This window comes from Typopeltis vanoorti, chromosome 23 (genome assembly GCF_054136105.1).
Source record: "Typopeltis vanoorti isolate ZY-2024b chromosome 23, IOZ_Tvanoo_1.0, whole genome shotgun sequence".
In the NCBI taxonomy this organism is placed as follows: domain Eukaryota; kingdom Metazoa; phylum Arthropoda; class Arachnida; order Uropygi; family Thelyphonidae; genus Typopeltis; species Typopeltis vanoorti.
This window is the reverse complement of record NC_143571.1, coordinates 20,464,331-20,481,442: the sequence shown is the minus strand read 5'-3', so window position 1 is coordinate 20,481,442 and position 17,112 is coordinate 20,464,331. Positions and strand designations below refer to the sequence as shown.

The 17,112-nt window shown below is 32.8% G+C and overlaps 1 protein-coding gene across 1 annotated transcript; it reads right to left on the bottom strand.

Annotated features, from left to right (window-relative positions):
• Positions 1-353: 353 nt before the first annotated feature.
• Positions 354-9,666, bottom strand: LOC150093670 (uncharacterized). The gene is made up of 4 exons (XM_090413246.1): positions 9,412-9,666; positions 9,115-9,257; positions 5,726-5,891; positions 354-427 (listed from the first exon to the last, which is right to left on the bottom strand). The coding sequence occupies exons 1-4, from the start codon at positions 9,419-9,421 to the stop codon at positions 354-356; spliced, it is 393 nt and encodes a 130-aa protein (XP_090269372.1). The 5' UTR covers positions 9,422-9,666.
• Between the last annotated feature and the right edge of the window lie 7,446 nt (positions 9,667-17,112).

Here is a 17,112-nt window from a genome sequence, read left to right as displayed (position 1 = left end):
ACATCGGATATAAACACGTAAATTTAAATTACATGCTGCAATCTACTGTAGTTACCTCATATAAAATCACAAATATTGATGTGATAATAATTTATTATAAAAGTTTATATAACTTTAATAGCTTTGATATAGTTACATTTCTAATAATAAGAATATTTTGTAGTTCTTAAGAGAAATGGAATGATGATATTAACAGCAATATATTGCAGTAATATTTTTCTCATAAGAGTGATTAGAAATTACAGATTACAGTAATGATTGAGGTTTATTTATAGCATTTTATATAATGGAAGGCAAACGTTACATTCAAAAAAGTGATATTTAATTCATATTGATGCCACTTCATCGAAGCATTATTCACTGCCATATTCTTTTAGAAACCTCATGGCCTCCTGCTTGCCATCATCAAGGATATTATTCCTGGAATCTGGAAGAGAGTTGAAAGCTTGTATTAGTTTTTTTTTCTCTAGGATAACAGCTTCGAAAAGTGAACAGTAATTACAGCGATGGTATTCAAGAAAATCATAATTGCTTGCATAAGAAATAGATTGACTCATTCACTAGATTTTCTGCCGTTCTTTTCACATGCGTAATATTCTAATACGGATTTAGCAATGCCCTTTACACTTTGTTTATTTATTATTTTGAATTAGCTGTCTGTATTAATAAATATTTCTTTTAATATTTCCTATCATTTCGTGTTTTAAAGTATCTAGTCGTATCGAAATGCTTGAGACTGCATTTATTTGATATTCGTTCTTCGGATATTAATATAAATGTACCCTAAAGTCCAAATATTAAAGGTTAAATCAACCCTAAACAAACAATGACATTCTGTTGGGAATATGTGGACTTTGTTATTGTGTACGTGGTAAATAATTTTTGTCAAATTTTGTACGCATGTAATAAATTATGTGCAATATTATATTAGCATGTACGTTTTAAGTATATTAAAACCATAAAAATTTTGTTTACTCAGCTATTACTATACTAAAATTTTAATATAACTATAAAAATTTATATTTGTGTATTTATTTTTTTAATTAAAAAAACAAAGTATAAATTTATTATTTACGTTTCTATAATAAACTTAGCTTCCATTCTTGCGAACATTTTTCTAAAAATTGAAGCAAAGTAATACACCTTTTTAAGAAATACATGTTTTAATTTTTATTACATAACAACTGCAATCACTTTTATCCTAATGTGTAAACTATTTTTTACGTTTACATGTTGTCTCTTAAAACTGGATTTATTGGAATTAGCTAATCCTCTTCCCCCAATGTTTTTAAACTAGGTTGGTTCCATGTGTGAAAGAAACACGGAACATCGGAAAGATAAACCAGGTTGGTTCCATGTGTGAAAGAAACACGGAACATCGGAAAGATAACTTTCTGAATAGAAAATTTCTTCTACCTCTGTGCTAGACAGGAACCGAATATCCTGGGAAAAATTTTCATAGATTAGATCATAAAGGAAGAATTTACTACACTACTATTAATCTGTATACACAACCAGCCATCTAAATATTTGGATAATATTAATTTGAGATTTTATTTTATTTTTAAATTTTATTTCCTTTTTTTAAATATTATATATATATATATATATATATATATATATATGATGTTTCACAGCCATATATATATATATATATATGGCTGTGAAACATGGACACTAAATGCAATGGAAATTCAGAAATTAAGAACAACACAATTCAGTGTGGAAAGAAGTATGCTCGGTATCACAAAGTACATCCGTGGATAACAAACGAAACCAAAGTCTCTGACATCATAAGAAGATGATGGCAGTGGACTGTGCATATTGCTCGAAGACAAGATCATCGATGGACAAAAGAAGTACTGGACTGGATTCCAAGAGAGAAAAAATTCTACGATGCCGACCTAAATCACGGTGGATTGATTATATCATCAGATTTTCAGGGGTGACATGGGAAAGGAGAGCCATGGACAGACAGTTTTGGAGTAATCTTAGAAAGGCGTTTATCCAGCAGTGGATCGACAATGGTTGAGAATGATGATGATTAGTTTCCTTTCATTCGTACGGATGGTAGGGGCAACTATGCTACCATACCAGGGAAGTGAACCGACAAATGAAATTATGCAACAGATGTACGTAGTAATATGTGGATATTCCTTCGAACAACATCTCGCATGTAAAAACACTGAGCTAAATACGGAATTAGAGAGGTTTGTTTATAATTTATAAGTGGCTTCTCACGTGACATTTTTATTAATGTTTTATTAGTAATGTTTCTATTGTTTGTTAACCAATATAATAAAATGGATTACTGGAATTTCAGAATGCATGTAAATTAGCCACTCTACAATCTCGAGGGTTCGAATCCCGACGCATGGGTGTTTGTGACTGTCTTTAGATGGGAGATGAACTTTATCGTCCGGTTTATTGGAGGCTTGAAAAAGATTCCAATAGCAGGGTTTACGGACTATGTAAAAATGCATAAATTGATAAAAATGGAGGGAGAAAATCCTCAGCCCACCCATCGTACAAATGTATTACAGATTTGCATTTTAACCTCTCGAGGGTGGGAACCACATAAAAAATTAATTAATTAAAACAATAATAGCCGCTTTCAAATTGCATTTCAACTTTCTGGTTTTTTCAAGACATTATTAAAATCCAACCAATTTCAACCAGATATTTTTCTGCTGATTTATATACTTCATCTTAAAAAAAAAGCTGTCGAAATCGGTTGGTGTGTGTACTCTGAAGTGTCTACTACACAGAAACTCTCCCCCCCCCCTCCCATTCCATACAGCAGCGTCCTATTGGGCTTAATTCTCAGAGAACTTCAAGCAACGTAAGAAACAGACATTCCAAATTTGGTCGAAGATGACTGAAAGCGTCAGCGCAGAAGCTAAAGGCTAAAAACGAAGCGTTTTTGGTCGAGTACTCTTTTCTAAGTAATCTATTCGTCTGTCGAATAAAAGTGTCAGATTATTGATATTCAATCTGGGACCAAAGTTGCAGCAAGTCGAATTTATTCCAGTAAGTTAGTAATAAGCATTTCTGTGACTTGAGCAATTCTGTCAACTGACTTGAGTCGTTACACTGCTAGGATTTTTTGACTTGGTAAGACTAGCAGTGTGATTTTTTGCATTTATGCATTGTTGGTCAGCTTGCAATGTTCTGATAAAATCCCGCCAGTCAATAAAACTTGCTGTTTACGCAGAGGTTAAAGACATGCGTAGAAAGGTACTCTTAAGTTGAATAAGATGTGTATGCAGCCTGATATTTTGTCCACCATTTTAATTAATAGATTAAATATTTATTTGTAACATATGAATAAATAATAGCTGTGCAAATTGCAAGATCAATTAATCGAAGCAGTAAACGCCATCTCTTTCTTGTGGATTTCTTGAAATTATTAATTCTAGCTTTTATTTTAGTGGTTATTAATTCTAGAGAGAAAGCAGCAATAATATAGAAAACCGATTAATAATTAATTAGAAACCAAACGATTTTGAATATAAATTCTGTCTGAAACCTGATTGGGACACAGAGAAATCGGCCTTTAGGGCACATGCAATTTACAGACAAAAAAAAAAAAAAAAAAAAAAAAAAAACTCCTGTTAGTGATGATGGGCAGTAGATGGCGCTGATGGTAGTAGTGTTGTAGTAGGAGAATTAAATAGCAGTGGTGAGGTTAAGATGTATTTAGCGAAGTAGAGTAGATAGCCTTCCCGCGATGAGTACTTGGACTCCCTGGGAGGGTCACATAATAATAATAATAATAATAATAATAATAATAATAATAATAATAATAATAACCTAACACATCTGCATTTCTGCATGAGCGATAAGCATTATCCTATTAAACCCACCTAGAATGGTAAAGTACTTATATTTATCCTGAGAAAATGAACCACTTACGAAAAAAAAATAAATAAAACATTCAAAAGTTCATAATAGAAAAGAGAAAAAATATTTATTAGTGTTATCAGCTCAGAATGGAATAAAATTAGATTCCTCTGACTTCCATTGATTATTAGGAATGCTTAGCATCGGATAAAGCAGATTATCTTTCATTTTCTGTGAATACTCTCCTCAAAATAAGAGCAAAGTAATGAAAATGGCAAAGAGAAGAGAAGAGATAATTGGGATTTTATTGTTAAGTATCCTTATGCATTTTTTTCAGAACATAAAACGACTGGAAAAGAATAATGATTTATTTTCTGATTATAGCTTTAAAAATATCAAAATTCCTTATTATAAAAGAAAGAATTTAATATTATGTAAGGAACGTTTGCATTTAAAATTTTGGATGCAATTTTAAATACAGAAAACAAGGATTTTTAATCCACCTTTTTAATTAATTAATAAAATATTTATTTGATCTTAGGAATAAATAATAACTGTGCAAGGTGGAAGAAAAAAAAGTCCTTTTTAGGACTTCCAGGGTAACAAATGGCAATGCTGTAGCCAATAAAGTTTTAACTGAGGCTCGACTATTGCCATTACCCAGCCATGACTAGAGCGTTTAGCGCAAAAACACCCCATTCACACAGATTTTCTTCATTTAGATGAGGGGATAAAGACTCAAGGACTCAGTCCATCGCCCAGTTTTTTTAAGAAGTTTAAGAACTAACTGTGCAAATTGCAACGCCATCGCTCTCTTTGTGGATTTCGTTAATTATTAATTCTAACTTTTATTAGTCCCAAAATATAAGGCTATTTAGGATGACAATGGTAAGAACTCCGGCTATTACCAAATTTATGTAATTGTGTAATAAAAGAAAAGTACACAAAGTATGGTAGAGGCCTGTTTTACATCTTTATTTCCCGTCAATGTTCTCGATTTTTCCTCTAGTTTCACATTCTTTGTCGTGCATAACGACAATTTTAAATATACCAAAGTGTGCTTTTTTAGAATTTTTTTAAAGTGACTTTATTTCTATTTTTTTTATATAAGGCAGAAATGGAAATTCCTCTATTGCAGGTCCCGTTCTATTAAGTTATCCTCTTTCTCCTCATAATTTCTCCATTTGACACAGTAATTTTCGTACCACAAAAACTATTACTTCCCCTGTTCTGCTAAGTATTTCTTTAGTCCTTATAAGGACTGGCTTAAAGGGACGAAGCAATAATGCTTTTCATCTTTCCCGTTATCTGTAAAGGACAGTGTAGGGATAAGGTGTTATTGAGCTATTAAAGCTCTGATCATAGCAGGAGGGTAACAGCAATAGCTGAGCCTCAGTTAGGACTTCATTGCCATCCATTACCCTCCAAAGGTATTCATCACCGCATCTCACGGTCGACTATAACAACCGTTCACCATCGCTAAGCATTTCCTTATCCTTATATAAGGACTGGCTTAAAGGGACGAAGCAAGAATGCTTTTCATCTTCTCCGTTATCTGTAGAGGACAGTGTAGGGATAAGGTGTTATTGAGCTATTAAGGCTCTGATCATGGCAGGAGGGTAACAGCAATAGCCGAGCCTCAGTTAGGACTTCATTGGCTACAGCATTGCCAGCCATTACCCTCCAAGGGTCTAACTTCCAACTCTCCCAAGCATTTCCATTACATACCATTTTTATATAAATATGACTTACATAAATTAATAGTTTGGTGTGCCGAGATAAAAAATGAAATAGAAAGTCAAAGTTAATAAAAACGTTTCCTTTTCGGATTAATTATTATATATTTTTTAATTGACTATATTTTAGTATAAATTTCAGTTACCTTTTTGGAGTGTATTAGAAAACTCGTAAGTTGCTAAGGCTTGCTTCAGAGCCATTTGGATGAAGGGAATTTCTAACAGTTCATCTGGAGAAAGACTACCATTTCCATCATTATCGTATTTTTCTACAAACCCTGACAAGAAGTGCATGGTACGAGCCATTCTTTTCTATTAACAAGAAGCAATATGATTAGAAACGAATACCATTCCGTATATGCATATTTTAAATAAATAGTGTAAATCAACGAGAAACACTGTAAGGCTCGAGGAAGCTGTTTTGAAAACAATAATAATAAAAATATGAATACGTTGCCATAAATATTATCAATTCTACATAAGTTATGTCAGCAACAAATATGTGACTCAGAGAGCCAATTTCTACTCAAGTTCTAAAGATTTCTATTTAACAAAACCACTACTTAAAAATATGGTCAAATAATTCGTGCTTCACCTTTTATAGCTGTGATTTTGAATATTAACTTCGAAAATATGTTTATGATTATATATCACATTGCAATAATATAATATAATATAGTAATATTATATTATTATATTAAATAATTTTATTAAAAGTAATATAATAATAAAGCATATATAATTATAAGAAAATTTATAACATTATTTTATTTTTTTTGAATATGTAATACTATATATACAATTTGGACAAATGCACCTTTATTTTTTTCTCATCATATGTCAACATAGCATTCAAGGCACGTTTCATTTCCTGGATAGCAATGCTGTAGCTAATGAAGTTTTAACTGAGGCTCGGCTATTGCTGTTACTCTCCTGCCATGATCAGAGCTTCATTTCCTTTTGAAGTGAAAGTGAAGTGGTCGACATGGGATCTTGGAATTTCAGGTAACCATCCTGGGAAGGTAAAGGATCCAAGGCTCAGCTATTGCTGGTACCTTCCTGCCATGATCAGAGCCTTATAGCGCTATAACACCTTATTATCCTTACACTGTCCTCAATGGGGAATATGAAAAGCATTCTTGCTGCGTCCTTTAAGCCAGTCCTTTTAAGGACTTCATTTTCTCTTGTGTAAGCATAAGATTCATTGTTGAATGTCTTTCCTCAAGCCAAATCTCCATTGCGATTTTTTCCCGTTTATAATAGCGATATCGACGAACTTTAGTTGACACTCTTTCATCTTGTTTAATAAGTTCTTCATATCATTATGGATACATGTATTATTTTCACTTTCCTCAGAGATATTTAGGATTTATGTTTTATTTACAATAACTACTTATGTTCAATAACAAGCCACGACTTGCTTTCAAGGCAGAGTAACACACAAAATGGCGATGACATTACCAGCTCTGTGTCAGCTTACTAAGAAAGCCATCTGTCATATTAAATGGTGAAATATAAGATGTTCGCCTTTCATTAGGCAAACATATGTGCTCCTGAGGGGAGCTTTTGTCTTTTAAGTAGTGCAATGCCAAGGCAACTCCGATGCTGAAGGTTATATTTTCATAAGCTCTCTGGTAAATATTAGAAACTTTTGAAAGTTTCTTTCTATATTTGAGTATAAAATATGGCGGGATGCATAATATCCGAAATTTTATTACCTCATCTATGCTAAAACGAAACCTTTTGGCTCTATAGTTTAGTCATCTAGAACAGGGGTCGGCAACCTTTTCAGGCTCGCGGGCCGCATTCAACTTTTATTTTTAATAATCGGGCCGCAAGCTTTTAATTAAGAGAAAATAGTGAGAGCGAAAAAAATACTTAAGTTATCAATTTTTATTATATCAATCTTAAAAAAAATACAGAAATATTTTCTAACGAAAATGCGTTCTCTAATGTTTCATTATGTTGTAATTCCAAAACTTCCATCTGTAGTTGGTTTCGTACGTCATCAATGTCGACATTAAAAGGGTTCAAAAATAATCGCATTTCGATGTTATTTTTATGAAAACGGAATTTTCAACAAATCTTGTTGAAAATTCCGTTTGTAAACCTTCAATGATACCAACAAAAGTTTCCTTTTATGTTTGTCATCCAACTGTAGATGCAGATTTGTAACATGTATAATGATGCAGATTTTCTTCCATCATATGTTCCTTCAACAGACATAGTTTGCCTTCTTTTATGTGAGAAAACAGTTCTACTAGTAATTTCCCTTGGCCCCGAAGGTTCACATTAAGTTAATTAATTAAGGTAGGTTGTAATATCTACCATAAATGCAAGAGACATAATACATTTTTTCTCAGATAGTTGGGTAACGTCCTTATACTCAACCGATTCATTATGAAGACTTTGCTTCTTAAATATGTTTTGCTGAGCAATCAAAGAAGCTTCTAATTTATTAATGATTTTTTTCTAAGTTAACAGTTCAAACCCTCGTATTGGCTTTCATATTCATTCTCGTTATGACATCTGATATTATATTCTTTCATAACAGCTACGCTTTTATGACAAATAAGTCAAAGGAGGGCTTATCCCAATTTTCAATAAAGAATTACTTGCTGTTCCAGTCATCATTAACCCTTCTTCCTTCATCTGCAATTTTACGTTTTCTTGAACCAATTTTTGCATTTATTTTTAACAAATATATAAGACGGACCAGGGAAACGCGACTGCAAAAGTGCGCCAAAATCTCGGTTGTCGTCGGATGAAGTCACCTTTGTTATCCCCGCTCGTAACGAGTGACACGGTTGACTCGCGCCAAGTTGCAGGGCGATATCACGAAGTATTGCTATCAAATTATTTTTAATTTATTATCATATTATAAAATGTATTATTTAAAATTCAACATACGGGCCACATGCCATGTAAGTATAGTCAAACCTTTTGTGGGCTGCCAAAAATGCACCTTTTTGGCTGCATGCTGCCCGCCGGTTGCCGACACCTAGAATGTTCGAAAAGTAGCGCTTCATAGATGGCGTTACTAGTTGTAAAGTCAAAGTATTGCAAATGTGTATCTCGAATTCCTGCAAGTCGAGGACTTATATGATGTAATAATGCGAATACAATATAATATAATATATGAATGTAATGATAATTAATATATTACTCAATATATTAAACAATGTACGTGAATATCTACTGTTATGATGACGATAGTAGAAGATCCTACATAAGAAAAGTAAGATAATATTTCTTAGTGACATTACTTAGTGACAATTCTACTCGATAACTAGTATAATAGGATGGAAAAGTATAGTATGAAAATACTACACACTATACGTAGTTAATAGGAGAGTTAAAAAATAATCAATTAAAAAAAATTCAAACATTTGACCTAAGCGAGCTTGAGTTTAGATAACAATCAAATTGCGCGCGCATCTTCATTTGTCGCACTATGCTTTATTATTACACGAAAGGCCAAGCGCATTATTGATAATTTTCCATTGAAATTAAACAATTAAAACATGAAACTCACTACAAAATCGGACAATGGAACATCAGATCGTCTTCCCATTCTTGGAATGGAATTTGAAGTTTTTGTGAAGAACTGGGCCTTGCACGGATGGCTCGTGAGAGCATAACAAGCAATAAAAATGAGAGAAATACGAAGTGGCATTCCTGAAATGATAAAATAAGTTATATATTACATACGATGGCATAAATATAACACATACGTAGTTGATTTAGCAACCAAAATCCAAATAAGTCTTTCAATTGCCAGGGGTAAAAAACAAAAGTGAATTATATACAGTATACAAAAACAAACACTTACCGCATATCATATTTGTTATCTGATCGAGACCCAATTGGAAGATTGAACTAAACCCTACTGTTAACCAGACCCTGTTTTCGAACGCAAGAGTTCATTTACGCATCAACTTGTTGTGCCCGTTACTTGTTTTTGAACGTCGTGTGTTTGTGCTGCCCTTCCTAAATCCGAGGGTAAACGGACTGCACGAGCGTTTATTCCTGCAAGAAAAAGGAAAGTGGGATGGAGACACAAATAACAGAGATAGGTTACGAACGTGTCCGCGTGCCAAAATAAACTCCTTTCACTCGCGAACCGAATATATATACTGGTACCCGTGCCTACAAGATTCCTGACAGGAAATTTCAATTACCAGAGGCAATATATCTGGACTCAAACTACATGGGTCGGCAGCAAAGGGATCACGTTCACAACATACAGCCAATGAGAAGTCATTGCTTTATCTTGGTCAGCTGAAATGATGATGAAGTTCGTATTTGGTATCCTTTTGAATAACACTAACAGTTTTCGAGTGTCCGTTTATAAAGTATTAATAGGGGGTGGGACGGATAATTACTTATTTTTTATCTTCTTTTTTTTTTTTCCTAATTATAATCTGTACAACTTCCTTAAGCTAGCCGAGTGTTTATTTTTGTAAGGCATATTAGGACCTCTTCCTCTCTTTCGTATTATGCGTCGTCACTCTGTTCATTCAAATCACTGGTGGCTGCTTTTAAAACACTGTTTAAGATCAGTTCGTTAACCCTTATCTTTCTATTGAACAGCGTTTTCTGTTTTTGACGTTGAAGACACGAACTATTTAGTGTTGCTATGCGCATAAACGCATTGGAGATTATAACTTTATATTTACATTCCTTTTTTTTTTTTTGTAAGGTAATTGAAATGATTTTGAACCTGAAGTTATTTTTCTCGTTTCTGGCTGTAGGCATTGAAGTATATATATCGAACTTAAAGCAAACAGGATTGGTGGATGGGCGAAATTTTATCCTACACGATATTATTATTCTTTATAAATATTTGATCTAGTCTGGCATTTTTGTTTATGTTGTCTGATGTTTTCTAAACCCTATCGCTTTCCTAATAAGAAATATTAAAAAAAAACAACGAAAAGTAGGGATTGGACTAAATATGGTATTGCGCATTCATAATGACTAGAAACTGAATGTAAATATCAGTTAGAACGGAGTTCGTTGATTGCTGGTTAAGATAACTGAAAAAATCTTACTCAGCTTTTATGAGTAATGACTTGCTAAAATTTCATCTGAAAGGCGTCTCTTCCCCCCCCCCCCATCTCTAATAGGGAAGGCAGGTTAGGGAAAGCATTTCATTATTATTCAATTTGTTTTATTGACATCTCCCGAAAATAGGTGCAATACATTATCAATGGAGGACACAGAAAATTAAATGTTGCACTCCCGGTACGATCTTTCAAACTCACCTGTAACCGCTGAGGTCATTATGGTCACGTCCCACCATTCAAAACTATTTTTAAAAAGGGGAATGAATAAAGGTTTCGTGGCATGAAACTTCAATCTACTGAATATTTTAACGTGTGATGATAAACTAGCCTTAGCGCACATTCCAAGTTCAGTTAGGACAGGGTCTTCGGCGAATGGTTATTCGTGGGAACCCATCGTGTCTAAATTGTGATTGGCATTTCTTTCTTTCTGTATACTGTTACACAATTGTTACTATGGTAACACGTGTGTAACAAGTGCCTAAACAATGCTATGCTTACTATGGTAACAATTGTCTAAATCATGTTATGGTTACTATGGTAACAAGCGGCTAAATAATATCAATGGTTACTATAGCAACAACGAGAACCGTTTCTTAATTACGTATTTAGAATTCGTTCATGAATATCACTGGACTACTTTCTTATTTTTAGCATCCCATTCGTCCTTCTTTATTTATTAAATATAATAAGATAACGAACTTGGTGTACTACTGAGTTCGTTATCTTATTTACTACTACTAATTTACCAACTCCCCATTTATTTAATGATATGCCCAATAAGACAATAGAAGCATGAAATGATAAATCAATAAATAATGAGAATATAAAAAACGGGAGAAACTCCATTGATTTGTTGAAAAATGTAATTTATTACATTAATGTTTGTTTACTAGAATGTGACTATATTAGTCATTCTTCTGTGTTTTATTCAAGTTAAAACATGTTTTGTTTAGAAGGTTTTTTTTATTAAATAAAAAGACTATTTTGTCCAGTCCGCAGTATTTGATAACTAGATAGAGTTGCGATTTATACAGAGATAATAAACTATTCAAACGTAATGCAATATCATGACCGAAAGAGAAAAATCTAATTTCTTCGATGCTGAGGTAGCAACAGCTGTGATATGCTTATGCCAAGAAAAAAAGTGGAGGTTAGATTTATCTCAAAAAGATACATTTCATCTTACCCTTAAATATAAGTTTGTCAAACGTAAGCAAAGTAAGAAATAAAACAGGAGGGAATTTTTAATGACATTGAAATTTAGAAGGTTATCAAACTACATTGAAGAATAGTTTAAAGATCACAATTTGTGGGTAGAGAAGTTGAGATTCTGGAAGTCTGGATGATTTGTACAATGAAAGTTTGGCAAGTGAGATTTAGGAGTGGATTCTTCAAAGTGAGATGTTTAATGTTGCGTATTCTGAATGATAGGAACAGTAATAATTGTTTAATAAGTTAATTTCTACGATGCCATTCATTTCAATAATATGACAGATCCTACATCGAAATTGGATAATTTATTTTCTATTAATATTTCATTCTTCCAAGAACCCCATCTCCTCTACAATGGCTAACTATTTAAACTTTTATCTGGAGTTAACTATTATCCTAAGTTATAACTAATTTCAACAATGAAATTAGGTCTTAATTTCGTTGTTGAAATAATGTGTGCATTTGGAAGTTTTAAGACATCAAGTAATCCGAAACTACCGCATTTAATGGCCTTGAGAATCCCATGTAATCGTTTACTTAAACAAGATTCGTGCTTAAGTCATATTTCCTTTATCCTGGAAATATTAAGATACTCCTTGAATCACCAATGTCTCCACGCGACAGTAATATTCCTATTGGCCAAGAATACCTGACCGGAATAGTAGAAAGCTTAACAAAAATTCCGCTGAACCTTTCATTTTCACAGTAAATATTATTACCATGGTAACGAAATGAATATATTAAGGGATTTATTACTATTAACGTATGGATATAGTATTATGGTTACTATGTTAAGCATTTATTATATCTATTATATTGAATTGCAATGATAATTACGGAACCACTAATACTGTTTCGTATTTGTTACCACGCGAGTTAACCAAAACATCATCCACACACCACTAAGCTGCTGAACAATGTTTTAGTTACTACTGAACAGGACCTAAACAGTATTATGGTTACTATAGTAACAAGTGCCTAAGCAATGGTATGGTTACTATGGTAACAATTGTGTAACAAGTGCCTAAGTAATGTTATGGTTACTATGTTTACTAGGCACTTGTTACACAATGATTAAAACAATGCTACGGTTACTATGGTAACAATTGTCTAAATAATGTTACGGTTACTATGGTAATAAATGGAAAACAATGTTCGAGTTACCATGGTAACAAACAAATGTCTAAATAATGTTACGGTTACTATGGTAATAAATGGTAAACAATGTTCGAGTTACCATGGTAACAAATGTTAGGATTACTATGGTAATAAATGTCTAAACCTTGCTATGATGGGTTCGCGTGGTAACAAGTACGAAACAATATTACTTGTGTCATCGTTATCATTGCAGTTCATTATAATAAATACTTTGATTTGATAAATGCACATTTAAAGTGATTTCCATGAAAATTTAATAGTTGTTACGTAAAGTACAATTGTTTTCTAAATTTATCTCTGATGAACGAAGACAACTCTATTTTCCACATCTTGTTTGATAAAAGCTGTTATCAGATTGTCGAGAAACAATGGCGACTCACGCTATCCCATTGCCACGTAAGCGTTATGCATTCTCGACAGGTGTCCCAACTCAATTTAATTACCAAACTCTCGCCTCGAGAGATGCCATGAGGGTACCAGGAGACCATAATTACTTTACTGCACTTAATAAAAAAAGGACTCGTGCCTCGATCTCTTAGGGGCTAAATTTATTGGACTGTCGGAAGTTAATTGTGCGGTGTCATGAATTTACCCAAACATCGAGACTTGTGTGTATAAAATGTAATTATGAAGCATCGCCAGGTGACAGTTCCAGGGATTAGGAAACAGACTCCCTCACTGTGATGGTAATAAGTCTCTCAGTGTGATAGGAACCATTTGGTAATTGTAAATTTATTCCTCGAGGCTTGTCATTGTGGTGCTGTTATGACAGCACAAAAATAAAGTTCCGAGATATCAGTAATATTGTTAATTAAGGAATCTAACTAAAGGGATCTTTCTTACGGTAGCCACTCTTATTAATGCTCAAGGCAGAACGCTAGTGTACAAAATAGCTTCAGAGATTTAGTTTCATAAATCTTTGTATATTATTACTTCAGGCAGTGTTCTTGAACACATGTTGTACCGAAAAATCCGGAATGTTGCATGCTTTTAATAACAGATGGCGCTAAGGCCACAAGCGCACTTATGAATGCTAAGTATATCTGCTATGTAACTTCATATTTGAAAATCTGCACACTCATACTCCAAAACACACACATACACACATTGAAAACTGGCAGGGAAAGATTAGACGATTGATGTAACGTCAGGAATACTTTGGTATAATATAATTTATCCAGGATTCTATAAAATAAATTATATTATTTGTATTTTTAAAAAATCTAAAATTATTTCTTAACACTAATTTTATTTTTACAAAATTCTAAAAAAACTAGATACACCTTTCTAAATATTCCATAACATATTCTAATTAGATTTTAATTGGCTGTTTTCAGAAATGTCTTATAATGGAACATGAGTGTGTAGCTGCTGAAACGCAGTTGATGAAATTGATTCAGAATGAGTGCTATATTCTTCAAATTCATATCTTTCTCTCGACGTAACAGAAAGATCTGTCGAATGTACTTACGCGCACTTTGAGACAATTATTGGTACATCTTACAGTTAGACATTTATTGTGGTATCCGAAATGTAATCATACTTTCTCTATGCACATATAGAACAACGTGCTTCATGTGGGCGATTTCATTAGTTATCTATGGAACTTTCATGCATTACTTCTCCCAATAGGGTGTTTTACATAACTAGCTCTGCTGGGAATCTCTGCAAAAAAATCAAGAGTATTGTCACAAGTAATCTTATGAATAAAATAAAAGCAGAAACACAGCACAGTTTATGATATGCTCTAATAATTTTAACTTGGCGTGACTTCTCTACCTATCTTGTTTTCCTAATCATGATTTTTTTCTCTTCCAATTTTATGTGTTAGTAATTTAATTTTTTTCGATAATTATTGTTCATAACATTTGGCCGACGATTCGAGATAATATCCATCTACCTCCACCTTTGCTGAAGAGAATATAAAGATATTTGGTATTTAGACTTTACGTTATAATGTGTGTGTCGTACGATATTCAGTTTGGTTTCAATGGGACCCGTTTGTATTGGAGAAATTAGGTAAAACAAAAATGATATGGGTGGAATACATAATTATGCCAAAAACGGTTCTAGATTTCAGAAATCAGAAAAAAAAAGAAACGAAAAATTTACCTAGGAAGAGAGAGAGAGAGAGAGAGAGAGATCACACTGACTATAATAAAGGCTCTCAAGAGGTTGGAAATGAAGGAAAGTGCACAGCAATAACTAGATTGCGTGGGGGGAACGGGAAGTGATGATATGTTTGTTGGTTGAACGGGCTCAACTTTGTTCATTTCGTTTCCTTTCCCATTTTATTCTTCCATAATGAAGGAAGAACTGTTTTTCGTGTAGAGCATTTCAAAGATAAGTGTGTGTGTGTGTGTGTGTAAACGTAACAAAAGCTATAATTAGAAATTTAAGTTGAACTAAATGGTTAATTAGGTTTCTACAAAAGCATACGACAATAGCGTGACACTGGTCCTTATTTCGTGCAAACAACTGAAATTAGCGTGTTTGGTAACCACATACAATCCACTGTTGGAGCACATTTGGAAGTATTTAGTAATTGAGGAACTTGAAAACAGTGGTTTTCTTCTTTTATTTCACTCGAATTACTTCCATCTTTCCGATAATATTACGCTAAAAGAGAAAACGATGCTCATTTGTTGGTGTATGTTTTCAGTAGAAATTTGATGTCGTGTTAATAAACAAAGCACGACTAACTCGAACAACATGCTTTTATTTCCTGTGCATTTGTTGGAACTGAGAACACACAAAACGAGTCAGGAAAATATCCACTAAGATGTTCTCGAAAATTTTACAGACTCTGCAAAATAAAAGATCAGAATTAGGTTCGGGTCACCATATATTAAAATTATATTTAAGAATGTAAAATGATAGTTTAAATACTGTTATTTAGTAGCGAATATTTTTAGCAAAATATTCGCTTATACATGTTTAAACGAATATTTATAGCAAACATATCATTTAACAATACACTTTTACAACAGTATATTTTTGGGGAAAATGAGTTATTTGTAATCAGTATAAGCAGCTTTTCCCTCATCTATTTATATTTAATTTCTATATGCCAACAATAAGTTAAATAATGAGTATTTAAATTCGGCATTTTAATTCATTGTTGAGAGTACATAATTATCAAAATAGTGATTGTTATTGACATAGAAATCTTGATACCTACTTTGACCTCTGCTGCCCTCTACTTCTCCAGTGGTCCAGAACCAGTCATTAAAATCCATCGGATGCATTTCTGCCCGAAGACTTCACAACAAATGGATGGAAAATCTAATATGCCGCCATCCTTTTCTACAAATAAGAAATATTTGCATGTTTCAGTAAGGAAATAATAAAATAAAATAAATTATTTCCAAACGTAATAATTGGTTCTGTCTCTATCACCTTCTGTTCCATCAAATTATTTTATCATTATTCTGAATAACGGAATGAGAGAATAAAAAAGCAGAACATTCGTCCTTTAAATGGATTTTTCTACATTTTATTATGCCGTATTTTCCGCATTAAAACTCGATTTTTATTTAACGGAAATAATCTCTAAAATTATCGGTAGACTTACAACACTGGGTGCAGGACTTAAATTGGAAACTATCCAATGAGCTCTTGCGTGTTTAAATGCACATTACGAATAGATCGAAAAAAGCGTATTCTATTCAAAATAAATAAGTAAATAAATAAAATAAAGTAAATGTTAATTAATGAAGAAAAATCATTTTAAATTTACACTCATATTTATATCTTAAATACCTCATCATATCCTTTCTTTAAAAACGGCATTAATCGGCAAGTTTGTTATTATTGTCAAGCATAGCCTAAGACAATCGAAGGTTTAAACCAACACGTCTTACTGAAATCATTATTTTTTTTATCAGCGAAGCGAGTATTTATGTTATATGCTATTAATTAGATATTCCCGAACTGATTATATTTATTCTATATATATAAAAAGATAAGCCGAAATTTGAAACGTTTTTATGTCACGTTTTTCATCTCTTCATTGTTTTGAAACGTCCAACAATGTGTTTGCCTTCATGAGACAAACACATTGTTGTCTCATGTCTCGAGTCATTAGGATTGAA